Source organism: Penicillium diatomitis, assembly GCF_028827545.1.
Source record: "Penicillium diatomitis strain IBT 30728 chromosome Unknown utg000003l_segment0_segment0, whole genome shotgun sequence".
NCBI lineage: Eukaryota > Fungi > Ascomycota > Eurotiomycetes > Eurotiales > Aspergillaceae > Penicillium > Penicillium diatomitis.
In genome coordinates this window covers 2,019,596-2,038,446 of record NW_026623175.1, presented here as the reverse complement: position 1 = coordinate 2,038,446, position 18,851 = coordinate 2,019,596, and the positions used below count along the sequence as shown (strand labels likewise).

At 51.2% G+C, this 18,851-nt stretch overlaps 4 protein-coding genes across 4 annotated transcripts; 1 reads left to right on the top strand and 3 right to left on the bottom strand.

Moving 5' to 3' along the window:
* Nucleotides 1-5,334: 5,334 nt before the first annotated feature.
* N7539_002897 (CVNH domain-containing protein) lies at nt 5,335-6,013 on the top strand (the record flags this gene model as incomplete). The annotated part of the gene is made up of 2 exons (XM_056932500.1): nt 5,335-5,494; nt 5,802-6,013. The coding sequence occupies 2 exons, from the start codon at nt 5,335-5,337 to the stop codon at nt 6,011-6,013; spliced, it is 372 nt and encodes a 123-aa protein (XP_056792459.1).
* Nucleotides 6,014-8,499: 2,486 nt separating this feature from the next.
* N7539_002896 (putative importin beta-2 subunit) lies at nt 8,500-11,473 on the bottom strand (the record flags this gene model as incomplete). The annotated part of the gene is made up of 2 exons (XM_056932499.1): nt 8,500-11,208; nt 11,249-11,473. The coding sequence occupies 2 exons, from the start codon at nt 11,471-11,473 to the stop codon at nt 8,500-8,502; spliced, it is 2,934 nt and encodes a 977-aa protein (XP_056792458.1).
* A 1,315-nt stretch (nt 11,474-12,788) lies between these two features.
* Nucleotides 12,789-15,869, bottom strand: N7539_002895 (uncharacterized protein; the record flags this gene model as incomplete). The annotated part of the gene is made up of 4 exons (XM_056932498.1): nt 12,789-13,730; nt 13,786-14,715; nt 14,803-15,563; nt 15,653-15,869. 4 exons carry the CDS (start codon nt 15,867-15,869, stop codon nt 12,789-12,791), a joined length of 2,850 nt encoding a protein of 949 aa, XP_056792457.1.
* An 880-nt stretch (nt 15,870-16,749) lies between these two features.
* Nucleotides 16,750-18,542, bottom strand: N7539_002894 (DUF803 domain membrane protein; the record flags this gene model as incomplete). The annotated part of the gene is made up of 8 exons (XM_056932497.1): nt 16,750-17,212; nt 17,288-17,579; nt 17,640-17,800; nt 17,876-17,966; nt 18,035-18,125; nt 18,244-18,269; nt 18,371-18,414; nt 18,529-18,542. 8 exons carry the CDS (start codon nt 18,540-18,542, stop codon nt 16,750-16,752), a joined length of 1,182 nt encoding a protein of 393 aa, XP_056792456.1.
* Nucleotides 18,543-18,851: the final 309 nt, after the last annotated feature.

The following is an 18,851-nucleotide window of genomic DNA, read 5'->3' as shown; positions in this document are numbered from 1 at the left end:
CGATGCGAGGGTCACAAGCCCCAGGAGACTATCGCCAGGAGACTATCGCCAGGAGACTATCACCAGGAGACTATCACCAGGAGACTATCGCCAAGAGACTATCGCCAGGAGACTATCGAGGCCCGTACCGATCGTCAGGGCGAAGATTCGTCCGGGTGGTGCAGTCCTCAGACCTGTGAGGAGATCTCACAGTTTGTTGACCGAGTGAGTATCGAGTCACTTTGTCCACGGGAGGAGAGGTGGACGTGCGATGCAAGGCCAGCGCAAATGAGAGTTCCTGAGCCGATCAGAAGCGACGAGCCTCAGGCGTGGGTCCTCCAGAGTCCAGACAAAATGGAGCTAGAGAGACGAGACGAAAGGAGAAGAGTATGTCGATTGGCTGAAAAAGCAAAGTGTAACAGACTGAGAGACACATGACAAACGAAGCAAGTCGATTGTTGAGAGTCCTCAGGCCGAGAGTCAAAGGGGACTGATGAGAAAGCAAAAGAAAGATAGAACAACAAAAAAAAGAAAAAGAAAAAGAAAATGCAACCCGACGGAGATAATAAGATTGTGTCAGACGCAGACCCTCTGAATACCTGCACGGTACGAGGTACGAGGTACACCTTAATCGTACGGTATGCATATTGTTTGTTGGGACTGGACTGCTGTTGTGGAGCACTTGGATCTACAGTTCCTGTCTGAATGGGAACTTGGATGGACCTTAATTGAGTGGGTAAGCCATCTCTCCGGGTTGTGCATTGCTCGATTTCTTTCAACAGGAGAGGCCCCGCTTAAGAAGGTAATTGCGACCACCCGCGTATTCAAGGGTAGGAGCGGGGATCGGAGCATAGACTTGGGCGAAAGGGGTGTCGAGCTGGGGCGCAAGAGTTGAGGTTGGAAGAGCACCGGTTATACTCAGATCAATTTTCATGAAATTTCTCCTCCTCCTCCGAGTCAACTCAAACGGAATGACGAGGAATCTACGGGAGACAGTCTGGCGCTAGCGTTTTTGACCGACGGGGCGGAGACTCTGGAGAGGGCCACATGGCGCCCCAGGAGAGAATGCTCGGGCCCAATGCAGTGCGAGCGCAGAGCACCCTTTTTCTCTTTTCTTTTCCTTTTCTCTTTTCTTTTCTTTTCTGTGTTTCAGTGTGTTGACGGCAAAGGGGGCTGGGACAGAGATGTGGACGTCACCACTTGGGGGTCGAGAACCGCCCCGAAGAATGTGCCAGCGTGATGATTATGGCACGGTAGGTTTCATGGCGTTAGGGCTGAGGGCGGAGGGCGGAGGGCGGAGGAATGCCTGTCAGATGCAGCATGCGCTCGACACGGCGGGTGAGTCGAACCGACCGGGTCCACCAACGAGGCTTCCATTGTTTGCCTTGGGAGATGCATCAGAGTGACAGGAGAGGGGGCAACGGGGGGGGGGAAAGAAAAAAAAAAAAAGGCAATCTTTGTCTTTGCTTCACAGAGGGTTGACCCATTGATTGCAGAGAGTTTTCCTCCAGACCCTCCAGGTTGGGTTTCGGGAGCGAGGCTGAAAATTTATCCTGGAATCACACTCCCATCGCGTTCCTCATGGTCGCCATCAGCAGGAGCATATGCTTCGTTGCTTGATCCCAGAGGGGTGAGAGTCTAGTGACTGCCACAACACAATCCGGGTAATCTTCACGAGCAACGGAAACGACAGGAGGCTGACAGTTCCACCGACGAGACATCCAGATTTGGTAAGCGCCGTCATGGACTGGTCAGCTCAGGTTGGAGACCACTGCAACGAGCGACCCGCTCCGAGATTGACTCGGCAAGTGAGTGGGAGTAAGGTAGACAATGGTATGAGTAGTGAGAACAAACTACAAAAGACAAATTCCCAAGAGGACATGAATGAAGCGCATCCGTCAGAAAATTCAAATGATCCCTGGGTGATACTCCACTCTCTTTGATCGCAGCCGACCAAATCGAGTCGGTATCAAGACTGAATGAGTGGTCTACCAGCTCCACGATACAGCAGTAGAGCACTACCTCAGATTCGTAGATGCCTAGATGGATCCTGGAGAATGGATACCAAGGAGCACGCTATTCAGTCGGGACGGGCGTACCTCCCGTAGCCCTATTCACTCTGGAAGACGATTCCGGGGCCAAAGGTTGCCTGATTGGTAGATTGAGGGAAACCCCCCAGTAACAGGCTCACAGTACGCAAAAGAATACATGATATGATTATACTAGTATGATAATCCACTTGGTGATCCGATTTATCTTCAGCTCCGATCTGCTTTGAGAAGTGCACCGCTATGGACATCTTATGCTACCAACTCAAGGGATAGCCCTCTGTACTATCCTGTACCGGTTCACGCCGACAACACTCAGAATGACCTGTGCCCAGTCTGAGATTCTGAATGCATCGTGATTTTTCGGCGGCAGAGCTGACCCCATCCCTCCTCGAACTATTCGACCCGACCGTTTCAGTCAAGCAGTAGCGTGGCAGGTTGGCAGGCTGACAAGCTGGCAGACACTCTCTTTCGGTTATCCTAACCGAAAGATGCAAGGTTTCGGAGCGGTGCAGAAGTCCGGCCACAAAACTCAACTCCCCCATCACAAGGCATTCGGTCAGTCCACAATGCGCACCACAGAGTGTAGAGTCCACCAGGAACGACTGCCTCATACGCCACCGAGCAAAATGAGTGCTGATAAGCAGTCATCAGACCGACCCGACTTTTTCCTCCTATGAAACTCTACCAGTATACACAATAGTTACTCTATACAGTGCGTACGGACGCACTACTGCAATATGCCCGACATCTGGCAGTACTTTATAGTTCATAGTCATACTACTACTGGAGGTCAGTAGGCTGAAGCGGGGGCACGACAAGCGCGATAGGTCGGAAAATACTGCCTGTTCCAGGACGAGAGAATCGCCTTACCGTTCGACTGGGACCGTATGTTGGTTTAGACATGATAGTCCCGTTCCGGTGCTGAGTGTGCTCACTGCTCAGTGCTCACTGCTGGGAGGACGAAAGTTATGACGACGGATCATAACACCAAGGAATTACGTGGACTGTGTAGACTGCAGAGCAGTCTACACTCTACAGGCGGGTAGCACCGAGTCACCGACGGCAGGTGGCATTCAACCCTGTTAGCATGGCATCGCCGTCCTGAAAGCACCGAGGGAACAGCATGAAACTCGGGCGGTACAAGAGAAGACCGTGGACGCCTAGAAGACCAACTTCCATCTCTCGCCTCTCCTGGATTTCCAGTACTCATCATCATCTGCAGGACTGGAGCCGATCACTGTACTCGCAACGCAAAATTGAGACACGCCCAACCGAGCTGATCGTGGGTCCACCGGGGTCAATCTTCCAGCCCGTACTGTACAAACCTACAAACTTACAAACTCACAAGGCGAGGAACCCTTCTAACAATCCAAAGCGGCTCTTGAGGTTCTCAAGGCAGATGGCCGAATCTAGCCCCCCCAAGGATAATCCCCGTTGCCCCATTCCCACACGTGGCTCTCCGACCGTGCGCGCTCCGTTGACATCGAAATGTGACCCTGACGGCCCTGGGCCCGTCATCACCGAACTTGGTGCGTTTTGTCCACTCAACAGACCTTGCGCTCTCGAGCAGGTAGAGGAGATTGGAAATGTTTGGTAGCCGAATTAGGCATGTGGATACCACCAGAACTCAGAGTCATTCGCGGTGGAACCACATGGCAAAACACACAAGCCTGGAGAAAAAGTTGAGAGTTGAGACCCTTTGCATGGAAGTTCTCCGGGCCAAGCAGGAGTACGTGTCTAGTATCTACCTCGCGGTCGATGGCCTGTCCATTTTCCATTCCAGCTGTTGCGGAAGAGGACCCTGGCGAGACTCCACTGAGACTAGCGGGTTCGCTACTCGCTTCATGGAGCCCGAATGGGTTTAGCGTGATCAGCAGAAGCTTTGGGCAACCGCCGAGTGGAGACTCTCCCAGGGAAAAAAAAAAAGGGAGATCGGCTGAAATGGGCCGTTACAATTGAGGAAACACTAAACCCTAAACAGTTAGACAGCTTCAGTTGACTTGAGAGGAGCCCGCCGATGCGGCCGAAGAGCTATGAAGCGTATTCAAGGAGTACCCTCCATACTAACATATTACATTCTCGGTGTCTCAACAGTGTGGACTGTGGACTGAACCGGTTCCATTCTCCTCTATCTGACAGAATAGAGTATCTGCGTTTGTGTGACTTTGGATCTGGATCCGGATTGGAATTCCAATCCACTGTCGTCCTGCCGCTCTCCGAGAGATGTGTGGAGATTGGTTGAGCAGTTGAAAAAGTGAAACGTCATTTCAGTCGGCGGCGAGTGCTGGACATCACGCAGTCATTCTACCATCATGAATGGTGAATACTGAATAAGAGTCGGTCCCTAGTTCATGTGAGTTGAGGTCGAATCTTCGCGGCCGATCACCTGCACTCACGTTCCTCAACACAAATGGAGCCAGCCACGTTCTCAGTTCTCAGCCGCAGCCGTCAAGCTTACCTGACAGGTACCGACCTGCTTTCTGTACCCGATTTGAGAAGCCGTCCAAAGAGCCGCTTTCTCCAGTCTCCAGTCTGTAGCCTCGACAGTGTGGCAGTAGCACTTCAAATAGACATTGGTACATCAGCTGTACAGTGAACCCCAAATTTCACATACCCAGAAAGTCAGGACGATGATATTAATCTGCACATGAGTGTCACCTGGCGAGAGCATTCTAATTCGGGGGATTGTACATCGACTCGTTCCAGGTTCGCCGCCGGACATGATTCCCGCAAATAGATGATGCTACACGGCACTTCATGTGATCTTCCCGCCAGACAGATCACCAAAGCGTCTATCCAGTCAAGCCTGGGTCAAGGGTGACACCTGGAAACCTTTCCTCGACCACACATGTGCGAAGGGGGGCGCAATGGTTTGGGAACGCAGCGGCAGATGCGAGTGATGAGAGGTAGGTAGTAAATATCGCTACCGCAAGGTGTCTTTGCCCTTTTTGGGGGGTTTGTTTTCATCATTCTGAGAACACCATGATGACTGGCCACCGCCTCCTTCACAATCACCTCAAAAACTGTACATTATTCGTCACCAGAGCCAAAAATCGAAAGTGGATGCATAACACCATCGCGATGTCATGGTAGAAATGCAGTCGCGCGAATCCTCGAATCAAGCGAAGAAAGTAAATTCTTGCAACAGCCCTTCTCCAGCCTCTTCTTTTTTTTTTGAACCATATTCCCCCATCCATCTTACGGATCACTGCAGATCTTCGAGATCAACCCTCGTCCGGCGACACATACCCCCTTATACTGCATTACCACACAGCATCTGCCATTTGAACTTCGTCTTACCACAATGGGGTTTCACAAGTCCTCTCTGAATGTGAAGCTTAAAGACGGCCATATGCTTTCGGCATACTGCCAGCGTCCAACGGGTGAAGCAGTATACTCGGAGCTGGATTTGAATGAATTTCTAGGAGTTCGAAAAGGTGAGCATCTCGACTCGTCCTCCTCGGGTGAATGTCAATTTCAAACCCCCGTGACCCCGTGACTAGGACGGAGGTCACGGTCTCGATACACAATCCCAATGTGGCTGCGTAACGCGGTCTTTTCTCCTGGAAAAAACAGTCATGAGCCTCTGCATCAGACCTGCAGGAGCCCGCTATGTTTCTGCGCGCCATGAACTGCTCCGCACATTCTACCAAGATTCGATACTCGTGTTTTGGAAAGACCATTTCTTTTTTTTTTTCTCTTTCCTACATCTCCCATGAAGTGGCCATTGAACCCAGACTAATCTCGATTCAAAACGGAATCCTCCACCAGGCAAACTCACTTGGAGTGGTCATAACTTCACCCAGGCGGCAGAAAACATCCATCTCGAATGGGAAGGGGATAGCAAACCCCAGAACCCGATTCTGCACGCCGATGTGTACACGGATCCTGCAGTCGGTGCCGAGAGCTCTGCCTCTTGTGTCAATCTGGCCGATTGTATTAAGAATGAAGATGGACATCTCCGGTTCATGGACTGTTTCTGAAAAGGCGGAAAAGGTTATCAGTTGCTTGGGATTGAATCTTTGGGGGAAGAAATGGGAAGATAACATCATGATAAGCTCTGGTTTGGCTTTTCCTCTAAAATTTACATGAGACGGAGGGCTTTCATACCTATTGAAATAGGTCGAGCTCTGCTCAGTCGACGTGATCGGTACAGTAGACAATTGGATGTTGGATTCCACGAGCTTCAGCATATTTGACCCTATACCTTTCATCAAACCCCAACTTCCAAGATATTTCACCCAGTAACTAAGTATCAGGGGCAGAGGCGTATTGAGATTGACCTTGTCACTGGAGCTATAACATTCACCCCTATATTTATTTACCTGCTACACACCTAAGCTCGATATGCTCAATATCAAGCCCACGCAAATACATCGATGTGTTTCCATCCACCGAGTAGCTCCCGTTCAACTAACCTATGCCGCTTCGTCAACCCACACTGACTCGAGTCGATCCAACCGGCCAGGAATTGAAGGAAGAGCCGTTTGAATCATGCCGCCAAGAAGCAGATCTTCCTGGAACTGCGGGCGGGCACAATCCCCAAGACTCGCAGGGCGTGAACTGAAATCGGCCGGACAATCCCTCATTCGGCAAGTCCAAGCTTCATGGAATTTCCTTGACCGAAAGACAATATTTGATCCAATTCAAGTCGGGAAGTCGGGAATCACTCCAGCCAACACCGGGTAAATCAAGCAGTTCTGATCTTTTTTTTCTCCATAGTTTGACACAAGTCTATACTATACATTCTTTTCTCATGCATACCTCCTACCACCTGGTCCATGTACCTCGAACTGCGCATAATTGCGAACTGCACAATGTAAACCTGCAAGATCATGAACCGCCCTCGGGCGCCACATCCATGCACGACTCGCTAAACCAGACCCTCTCTTCGTCAAAAGAAGCGATAATAGGAAAGGTCCGTGTCTTGGCATTTCTATCCTTCGCCAACTAAGCCCTACCAAGTTCGTATGTGTTGATCCGCGTCGCGGCGCGCAGCTTCGGCGGCACGTTGAACTCGGACGTGCGCGCGTGCAGTGGGATCTCTGTAGAGCGAAGGAGGTGGGACCCGGAGAGGAAAGGAAACGGAGAACCATGCATCATCGTGGGGGTCGATCACTGGGCATTCATCGCCACTAGACGAGACTAGACCGCTTAGAGATCGGATTCCAGATAAGGTAGTTATGCACTTTGTATATCTATTGGTCATTTGAGGAGACATGTTCTACCCACGCTAATGTCGAAAAGGCAGGAGTTTACTCGTCGATGGTACACTAAGGTGCTGGGTACTTCAGTAGGTACTAGGTACTAGGTACTAGGTACTAGGTTGACTAGGTTCTGCATACAGTGCATGGATAATGTAGACACCGACCACGGGCACCAGGATTGACGAAATAAGGTGGATGTTTCGACGCATATAAACAGGATCATCCCTGGACCGTCGATTTCCATCACTCTCCAATTTACCAGCGCATTGAGACCTATTAGGAGTGGCAAACCTGTAAAATATCTCCATGATCACCGACGGACCCAGACGAATGCATAACCTATACGTAGCCTGTAGGTTCAAGGGACATAATGACGAAGCGAGCAATTAATAGAAGCTGGATTGAATAGGAAAAGCTTCATCACATGTTAAAGTCGATTGCCACGGGGGCGCAACTAGAGAAGGGATATTGAAACGGATACCCTGACCGTGCCACCAGTTGAAAGAAGTCAGATAGACAACATCCATGAATAGTCTCGTCGCAATCGTCAATTGATTCTTACGGGCTCATACTATTCCATACTATTCCATACCCAGCTGGATCCCCCTCCCCATCATTTGTGCTCCCGGATCTAATGGAGAACATTAACGCCGGGCTAATAAATCGAGAGGCCACAAGAAGAAAGGGTCCAGGTCTCATCCAGGTAGGATAGGAAAAAACAATAAGACAAAACGCCCTCATGATGAGACCTGTCTCATGCGAATCTCCCTTGATATCTTGAAGTTGATGGAAATTTTCTCCTCATTCGAATGGGTCGTGACCAACTAGAAGAATCAAGAAACATCAACTTGGCAAGGGCCTTGTTGTGAGAAGAGAACAAAAGACGTCAAGGTTGGAAAGAAAAACGCTAGATCACAGGAGACAAGGAAGAACTCGGCGGTGGGCATTCGAGTCGAATGTGGAAAAAGAGAAGAATAACAAAAGCAGGATTTTTGCTTGTCCTAATGACATCCATTACAGAACATGATAAATGAGTTCGCTCTGTTAAAGGCCGGCTTTCATGATCAACTTGTCACGATCCCCTTCCTCTATCGAATCGTGCGAGGGTCTAAATGACTGTTCAAGAATGAAAAGTTCACAAATCAACGGCCCCGCGGATCTCAGATCTGGTATACTGAGCGCAACTTCTGGGTCACAGGATCGGGAAGTTGCGAAAGGAACGAGTCGAAGTTGGGTATCATATTTTTGTAGCCTTGCAGAACCTAGAACGGCGGACTTGTTAGATATTGAACGAACCCTTGACTCAAACGGCCTCTCCGTGAACTCAAGAAGAGGGTGGCACGAACCTGCTGGAAAGAACTTTGGATGTCCTTGTACTCTTCTTGTGAAAGTGACTTGGATGGGAATGACGCAATCGCCTGGAAGTAGTCTCCCAGGCAGGCCTCCATGGCTTGTGGGTTCTTCATGACCATGTTATTGAAGCCAAGGAAAGCAGAGGCCTTCTCTCGCGTGAAATCGATCTTGCTCATGGACTTTAAGAACGGACCGGCAAACTCGTGAAGCTGCGGTGCAAGAGAGTCGGAACAGCAGAAACCCAGGCGACCCAAAGCCATGGCAGCATTCTCGTTGACCCCGTCACTGATCTCTTCATTGGTCATGATGGTCAAGAATCCGTGATACAGCTTGTTCGCATACGGAGCAAGAGCAGCCTTCTCGTTGACCGCAATCTCACCGCAAGACCAGCAGGCATTGTTCAAGACGCTGAAGCCTGTTGTTCGGTCATCGTCCCGCATCTGGTCGATATCAAGCTGCTTGATGAGAACTGGCATGATCGTGGGGATGAAAGGCTCCAAGTGGGGGAAGATGCTAATGGCGCAGTCGCCAAGCAGAGCATAAGTGGACTGGCGCACTTCGTAGTTGGGATCTTGCATGCAGAAGACGAGCAGGTCAAAGAAGGAAGGCTGCGAGTTTAAAACAAGCTCGCCGCTCTTCTGAGGATCAATTGCTTGGATGATCGCACTCAGCAGATCAAGACTTGTGACGAGGAAATCCTTATCAGGCTCATCGATACCCTGGTTATTTTGCGAGGCAACAAATTCCTCGAGATTTTGGTAAATGATCTTGATGCATCGTTGGAAAAGGTGGGGGGCGAAGGGTGCAAACGCATCACCGTAAGCGGCTGCGATATACCCAAGACACTCTAGCAGCGGGAACAGCTCCTGTGACTGATCAGTGACATGATTGTATCGCTGGATCATCGCGGGCATCAAGATGTCAATGAGATGGGGTTTCGCCATTTCCGTCATAACGCATTCAGCCAAGGTCTGGATACAATCGTAAAGAATGAACATGTTGCGGTCCTTATACTTGGCAAAGCACTGAACAAATTGCCGAAGAATAGGCTCGCAATAGGGAACCAGGTTATCGTCCGACTTCTCCTCTAGGCTAGCAAAGGCTGAGGCAGCGGCTTCTTGCACCTTTTTGTTGTTATCAAGCATCCGGGTCAAGATGCCTTCCATCATGGGCTCAAAGTATTGCTGCTTCTGCGCCGGGTCTTGCAGGTGTGAGGCCCATTCTGAGTAGCGACCCAGGCACCAACATGTAATTTGTCGCACAACAGGTTGGGCATCATTGAGCAGAGAGATCAGGTAGGGGACCAGCTCGGGAAGATGAGGAGTCACGGCGTCCATACAGCCGTCCGCAACGGCACCCAGGGTGAGAACAGCCGCCTCTCGGTTGGGCCATTCCTCGTGTCGGAGAGTGTCCTTCAGATATGGCAGGATGATGGTAAAGATTTGGTCGTGATATACGTTCGAAAAGATGTCAAGAGCTGCAGCTGAGCACTTGCGCAAGGTCCAGTCACCTTCGGGGTCGTCGCCAAACTCAGAATCCTCAATCTCACCCTCACTCAATTCATCATCATCTTCCTCGGCTTGTTGCTGCTGTTGTCCATTGGCACCCTGCTCCCCGGCCTTGGAGGTGTCCAAACGAGCGCCCTTTGACTTGGCGAACTGTGGCTTGAGATCCTCGGCACGGTCTTCTTGATCAGCATCGTCTTCATCACGCATCAGACGGATGACATCATCCTCTTCATACACCATGCTTTGAAGGAGCACTGGAATGACCTTGTGCATGTACGGAGCCAGGGGTTGACGAAGGCTCTGTTGTTCACCGGCGACAATCCAGAACTCGGCAGCATCGAGCGCAAGTTCCGGATCCTCCTGATTCTGCTGCTGCATGAGAATGTAGCTGACCAGACCTTCCAAATGCGGGACAAGCTTTTCGGGTGCAAACTCAACCAATTGCGAGAACGATTGGCAGACCATCTTGCGCACCTCCGTATCTTGATCGCCGGAAAGGCTGAAAAGTTGCGACAGGAAAACGTCCAAAGAGGCAAGCAAGGCAGGCGGCTGATGAGGCAGGAAGACGTGTATGCTGTTCAGGGCGAGTGATCGAATGCGAGGGCTGTCGCGTGCGGTGAATTCAAGCAACTTGGGGATGATGATGTCGAGCGGACGTTGGCCAGAGTAATCGCGGTCGAGAATCTTACGGTTGTCTTCGCAGACTTTGAACAGGGCCGCCATCGCAGCCTCCTGGGTTGCGACGGTCACGTCGCCCGCATCGTTACCGACAAGGGCCAACAGCTCCTGCAAAGCTTCTGGCCAGGCAAGTAATCCGCCTTTTTGCACCAACTCCGTGATGATACTGCCGACACCCCGTTGCACCTGGCGATCATTGTCACGAAGAGTGACCAAGGCGGCGGATCGGATGTAGGTAAGACTCTGGGTAGGAATCGTCTTATAGGCCACCGCGAGTTTGGTTTTCATGTTCATAGTGGCAGCGAATCGCACAACTCCATAGGTGGTAGGGTCAACACCGGCCGCGGCCACTGCTGGAGGAACCTCGGGCGTGGAGAACAGATACGTGATGTAATTGACATAATCAGGCGAAGAAGTCGCTTGGGCGAGCATCTATAATTTCCGGGCAAATCACATATTAGCAAGGGCAAACATTCTTCAAAGTCATCGTCATCAAGGTCATGGGTCTGGTAGTCATCGACGTCGCGGGGCGCAGAACAGTAAACCGGCGAAGAGCGACTTCACCAGGGGAATTCAATTGGAGGGGGTTCAGTACGTTTTCGGCCTGCTTCCGCAACTGCGAATCACCACTGTTCAGCGAGTCCCTGAGGCAGCAGGCTAGCTGCCTCAATGGCTCATCTTGGGGTTGCCAATCCATGTTGAAAGCAGCACCAACTCGTCTGGACGCGGCGACTGTGAAGGTAAAACTGATTGTGCCACAAAAGAGCCCCGCCAAGGATGTGGGAACGGGCCCCTCTTCGCCGATGCCCCGAAGGCAAAAATTCTTTGGCGGCAAGTGACTTTGATTCCGCAAGAGAGGTAGTCAGTTCGTCACCAACAAAACTAGAGGACTGTGAGGAAAAGCCCAAAAATTTTCATCGAATTCCGGAAGAGGTCCCAATGCGTGAAATAAACCAGATTAAGAAGTGATTATTATCTGACAGCCCTCCAGCTCCCTTCAAGGCGGTCACGGTTCGAAACTAAACAAAAAAGGTCGGTTTTGCCGGCACAATGCGTATGTAGCGGGGAAAGCGGTCGATATTCAAAGCTCACGTCAAGCTTGAAAACGATCTATGAAGATGGAGAGCGTCGAAGAAGATAAGATGCTGAATGAGTTTACGTGGCAGCAGACTGGATATCGAAGGGTGAAATGAGAGTCTGATCAACCGTGGAATGATCTATTCGATCTTCGCCTTCATTGATTTGTCCAGCATGAGCCGGAAGTTCTCAGAGGTAGATGACAAGTAGCTAGGCATCTCTACGTAAAGCATTGGATATGTAAATATCAGGTAGTAGTTGCTCAAATCTACATATTCTCTCCTCACACAGATACTGCATCGTACTCGAGTCCTTCAGGTGTGCTCCAGCTCGAATCATCTGGGTCCGGCATCATAAAAGGACAGCGTGCGAACCATCAGGATGTCGCTCAGAGTCAACTCTCGAGGGTTACCATCGAGTATTCACTAGTCTTGCAAACAAATTGCATGTCAAAGTTAAGGTCGATTCTGTCTGAAGTAAAATACCGCAAGGACCTAAATCTCACAGAGCTGAGGTCTAATGAAGCAAGAATGAGCGAACAATCCACGGAAACGGTAGAAAAGCCGTCATCGAGGAAGTCGACATAGTGACCGATGAAAGTGCAGAAAGCTCGTTGGGACACCCTTCGAGATACATAGGTTCTACACATGCTACGTGAATCATATGTGATACCTGTTCAAAATGAGGGTGAGAGTGAGAGATCGCTCAAGGCTGATACTCGATGCCTCGCAGTCGGGCTTGCGGCTTTCGACCGCACGACCTAAGCATTCTCACGCATCTTTATCTCCAATCACCAAAAAGTCGCATCCGCTGCACTTTGCACCGAAACAAACCAGAATATGTTCATGTACTCATAAAGTCATCGAGGAATCAATATAAACACAAAGATTACTTATAAGCTCAATATGTAGAGCCTGACGTGACCCGCGCTGCCTTCATGCCCAAACCATCTTTTTGATGTCGTGCACCAAGTGTTCCAGTAGTCCAGTCCTCTTTTTCGCTTCCTCCAAGGATATTATATCAGATTCTTCGACCACCGACTCCGACGCTGCTTCCTTGTTCTGACCGTCCCCCGTCAGCATTGCGCGCTCGATCTCCAGGCAAATAGATCGAACGCGGTCGAGCTCACGGAGACTTTGTATACCGGACGGTGAATCAAGTCGGGAATTGACAGACGCAGCCTTTGCGGGCAAAGACTTGAATGCAATGAAACGAGATGTTGAACGCTTGGTACCGCGCAGCCACGAGATGAGGTCCCATTCGTTGTTTGCGGAGGCTTCGAGCGCAGCTGGCTGGACGTTGGATTGAAGAGAACGGGTGTTGACACGTAGTGCGTTTGCCTCGCCATCTCGGTAGACGATGACCAAGCCTACGTTGCTTCGTTCGTCGGCTTGGCTGTCGGTCAGGATAGAGGTAATGTATGTTCCGTAATGAATGCGGGAGATGGAGCGAAGGTCGATACGCTCGAAGGAAAGTACCTTGTCCGTCTCCCAGTCGAAGCGGCAGCTATAAACGGCCGCGTCGGTGAGAAGAAGGACGGTTTCTTCGAAAGGGAGTGTGCGCAAAGTGCTCGGCTGCCGTGGTGTAAGCATCGTCCAGCCTCCAAGAAATTCCTCGGACGGACTGCTGATGACAATCTTGCAGCTGGTGTCAATCGCATTCTGACGTATTTTTTCGACGGAAATGCCGGGGTCGGTTGTTTGAAGTTCCACGGCAAACTCCTCAAAGACATGAGTTGACACGTTGCCCAGAAGATAGTCGATACATGCTTGGGAAAAGTAGTCGTTGACAATGTTGTTATAGTATCGCGAGAGCGTGAGGCCAAAGTCGTTCAGAGCGCCCCGGTAGTCACGTTTACGCGTCCGTGTGTAGTCCCCCTTTTAGAGCAGCAGTAGAAGAGTACTGCTTCGAGATTGCATCGCCATTATCAGCCCAGAGAATATTGAACCATTGGGTAGATGAGTCTCCGCCCAAGTCGATCTTAAGACCCTCGGCCTGGAGCTGTTGCTCAAGGGCCCATTGGCCAAAGGCACACTGAGCAACACCAGTCCGATCAAGACAGTCCATACAGTTCGTTCGAATAATCCCAGTCTGGGTGCGAATCGGCGAGCCATCCTTGATCGCCGCATATCCGAATTGCTCCAGGGTAGACTTGAGTCTATCAACCAACCGCGAGACATTTTCGAACTTCATGCCCCGGCACTCGTTGTGAAAGTCAAACCATTCAAGCTGAAGCTGCTCTCCATCAATGCCGCCAGATTCATTAAAGGCTTTTGTGTACTGCTGGTACTGTTCCCCGAGCTTCAGCTCACCGGCGTGTTTATCAATCAAGGACACAGCTTGTACTTTGCCATAGCGGCGGCTCATCTCCCGGAAATGTCGGCCAAAGGCGAGGTGATTGACATCAGCGGAATGATGCATGATCGGCACCGGCTTGAACGAATAGGGGGATTGAGAAAAGTACAATGGAATAGAGCCTCGCACTTGCAAGAAAGAGTATACCTTACGAGACGTGTTCCAGTCCGGCACTGAGAGAATTTGCTCTGTCTCCACAGTATTGGCAGTGTTGCCCTCGTCATCAACTCCGCGACGGAGGTAACGGAGGCCTGGCCGTTTGACCGAGCGTCGGGAGATCAGAGTCAGAAGATACTCATGCTGAGTTGCCTCGGGAGCTTCAGTGCTTTCGGCCACGACTTTGGCCTTGACGGGCGTCTCCTCAGGTGATTCGGTTGAAGGAGCCGTATCCGCTGAGGCTGCGACGGTGAATTGTCGCTGCCCAACGAAGCCTTGCACCAGGGGCAAGACAAAGGCATGAACACCATTGTCGACCAAGTCGTTCATGAGATATCTGTTCCAAAAGTACTGGATCCAGGAAACCAGTTCTTGTTAGTGATTCAATGCATTCCGACGAAGCTCTCAGCATGTAAGACAGCAGACTATAGGACATACCAGCGGATCCGCCCTCTTGTGCAGTGGTTGATGTGCGTTCCACAGCTCCTGGGCCTCAAAAGACCTCGTCAAGTCATAATCATATGAGAAGAAGAAATTACGAGAAGCAAAGAGCACTTTCGTCCACCGAAGCAGCTTCGGCAACAACTGCGAGGCTTGTTCGGCTACTGGACGGTCAGCCTCGCCTGGCAGAGCTGGGTCAGGCTGGGCCTCGCTATGCTCTTCGACTTCTTTAGGAATCGCGGCCTCGGCGGTCTTTGTGGCTTCATCCTTTCTACCGCTTCCGTCGACCGACTCTCGCGGCGACTTCTCAAATGGTGACTCAAGGGATTCACGGTCTGAGGCACTGGGTCGAGCTAAACCCGGGGTTTTGCGCGACAGCCAATTCGCCGCGAAGCTACCGAATCGTACTCGCTTCCCAATGACTTCTTCAGCGATACTGCTGACGCTCATATCCCGTTGGTGAGGCGGTGTCTCACGAACGGGCGATGAAGGTACACTGCTGATCTCCATTTCTACTCGATCAGTCGTCCGATCGACGTCCTCTTCCTCTTCCTCCTCGGATTCCGTGTCTAGATCTGCACCAGTTTGCAAGGCCTCTTTGCGGGCTTGATCAATTGCACGGCCAGCATCTTCCTGGGTGGAGACGGGAATAATGGCGACGTTGGTCACTGCGTAGATGGGGCGTCCCTGAATCTGTGCAACCTGTTGACGCTGACTGATTGAGACGAGGAATGAGTAGGACGCAATAGACAGCAGGCCTATGGATGTGAAACAACCAGGTTAATGTCGACGTCGGTCAACTGATGCTGTGTAGCGCCGAACCCCGCAAAACTAAGGTCTCACTCACCCACAAGTCCATATGCTTCGAGCGCATTTTGCTCCTCAGATGAGTCCAATGGCGCGGGGACTGTAGTGACCCGTTTCGTCTTGTAATCAATCTTGATACACGATGCCTCATTGCTATTCCCGTTATGTTTTTGTCGCAATCCATTGACGCCGGTGCCGTGTAGGACCAGCCCATCGACCGCAGCGACAATGACCAACTTGCGCAAGAGACCAGGCATGGTCTTCTTCTTGAGAGCTTCGCTCCGAGACAGCGCAGATGGCTGGCTAACTGTGCAGATGCGCAAGTCTGGCGTTCTATGTTGCTATCACAGTCCTGGCAAGAACATTCGCAGAATCGACCACCCATGAAATCGAGGTGGTTGCCGGGTAGATGACCAAAAAAACAGGACCTCAGCTGGCATCACAGCTGACCCGCACAATACATCATCGGAGCGGGAGTGCCCCACTCACGAGGCTTCTCTGAGGCCATCACGCGAACCCCAACGTAGACAAGGAGGTGGTTAGTTAGTACCGCAAAGTGTACTGTGTAGAGTGTAATTGATCACTCGCAGTATGTCTGTCTGAGCAGGGTTTTCCGTCATTTCTTATCCCGTCGCTCTATAGACCCCGGACTTCATCTTGAGCATACTGTGCAGTGTGCACCCATGTTGAGCAAAAAGCGTGAAACAAGCACAAATCAATCGTTGGTACAATATGTACAGTGATCTCTCCCCAGCCAGTAAACCCAAGTAGATCAGAAACATGAAGAAAGGAAGCAAACAGTAGCAAGCCATGCCGAGAATCCAAGAGTCATATTCAATCATGTCGTACGAGCATCCCAATGATCGGGTATGTTGGGATCGCTCATAGGCCCAATACCAACATTGGGGTGGCAGTGGTATAAGTACAAGAAGCTCTAATCAGAGACAGATAGGAGAAGTTGCTGGTTTTGGGAAACAGAGAAGCCTCCATCGATGAAGGGATGGGAACGGCAAAAAGACAGGAAAAGGAGATCGGACTGAAGGAAAGCAAGAAGAGGCAGCGCCTGGGATCGTGAAGAATGCCGATCTCGACTGATTTTCAATGTGGTCATTTCCACTCGCCTTCCAGGAGATCCGGCTAAGCGGGAGTGTCGTGCTTGATCTGTAACGAGGTCTGTTCCCTCCTGCCACCATGCGAATATGTTGGACCGGGTTCTGCACCACTATCTGCAAGATCGTCCAGATCGATCCCGCGGTTGTTCTCTACGTCGTAGGAATGAATCAGTCCCTCCCGATCACTATGACCGTTCATGAAGGCAATGCTGACTGAGCTTCGGCGAGACTGCATGGATCGCCGAGTCTGGAAGCCAGAGATCGCATCGGTCGGTACACCTTCATCGTCAAATTTGTCATTGACCAGACTTCGACCATCAGGATCGTGGCGAGAAAGATTGAGGAGATAAACTCCAGCGAAAATGATAAGGAAGCCGCACAGCAGGGAAATTGTGTTGACGGCCTCGGTGGTATTGAATCCCTGGAAGAGAATGAAAGAAGCGCAGAGTGTCGCTGTCGTGAAGGTGACGTAGTATAGGGGATTGACACTATGAGAGAAGCTTGCAGTTTAGTGACTGAGTGGAAAATAGTTCCCCAGAGTAGCCGCGAAACACCACACTCACATCGAGGTTGAGAACGCGTTCAGAGCCTTGTTGATATAATTCATCTGGGTCAAAATGCAAAAGGCGGTCACAATGGCAAAGACATAGGTGGACGCGTGAGTAAATTGATTGTTGCCCCCGAGAGTCAGTTTCACTGCGATACCGAATGCCTTCACAGACATGACCGAGATGGAGCCGACAGTCGAGCAGATCGAGATGAAAATCAGAGGGTTTTTCTTTCCGTATACGGGTGCGATTCGGTAAATCATGACCGTAGAGAAGATCGCGACGGCGAGGCAATAGCAGAGGAAACCTAGATTCAAGGATGAGCGACGTCTGACGGGGAGAGCTCGACCGTCTGGGACAGGCTCACCTGGTTTAACGGCGTATGCCAGAATCTCGTCAATTCGTTCCACAGGCTTGTCAGGCGGTGCGTGAAGCACGATGACGACCGAGCCAAGGAGACACAATGCGCAGCCCAGTTTACCGAGTGTCCCTAACCGTTCATTCAAGAAATAGGATCCCAGCACGGCACTTCACATTGTCAGCGGATATTGACGACTCGTATACAGGGGCGAGGCAGCAGGGAATTGGGGATGGCTTTCGTACCCGATCAGCACACTGAGTGCACCCAAGGGCGTCACGAGAATCGCAGGCGCGAACGCATAGGCGGCGAAGTTCGCAACTTCTCCAATGGCCACTGAAACCGGAGGGTTAGCGGTGCTTTATCGAGGATCGAGCAAATGCTCGGCGCGAAGAGTTTCATACAAGTGACGACGCCTCCCCACCAAATCGGACTTTTCAGATATGAGAAGCCTTCGCCTTCGAAGCCGTGTTGCCTATTAGCATGTTGAAGACCCTGCGGTGGGCGCTATCAGCGCTCTGCTTTAGAACCCCAGTCGTTTCCTCCCAATCTGATGGAGCTTGAGGCGGCGCGCCGAGACCGCAGTTGATTGGGTCAGTTGTCTCCAACGAACCTTTTTTGTGATGACGAAACTTGTGCCTACGAGCCACATGCATTAGCCTATCTGCCTTGGCAGGAACAGGTTGGGGACGGCGGCGGCATGCGATCTGTATCAGAAGGAAGAAGGAAGTAGCACATACCAATGGCCATCGTGGACAGAATGGCTAATATGAGCCCGACATATCTGTGTGTCGTTGCGACCAAGTCAGCGTTTGTCCTTGTCCTGCCACCTTGTCCACAAAGGGACCGGCGCAACCTGTGACACCAGGCGACCCCTCCGACGGGCCGACGAACATACTTGTCAGGAAGCATCGTGATGCGAAGTGGTATAGGAGCGTGCAGCTCCTACTGTACTGGATCCTCCAACGGCTAGTGATCTGGGTTCTCGCAGATCCACGGTGTGATGGGCAACGAGCGACTGAAGGTTGGATGGTATGTAGGACGGTTTGAGAGCTGGGGCGGGCGGGCGGAACGGATTCGGAGAGCACCTCGGGCAGCGCAAGGAGGAACCGCAGAAGGGATGCGTAATCGACTGAACCGGACACGGTAGGACCGCGACGCGCAGGGTGACTCGATACCCTCTGGAGCCCTTTGGAGTCCTCTGGCAGGGTTCGCAAAGCA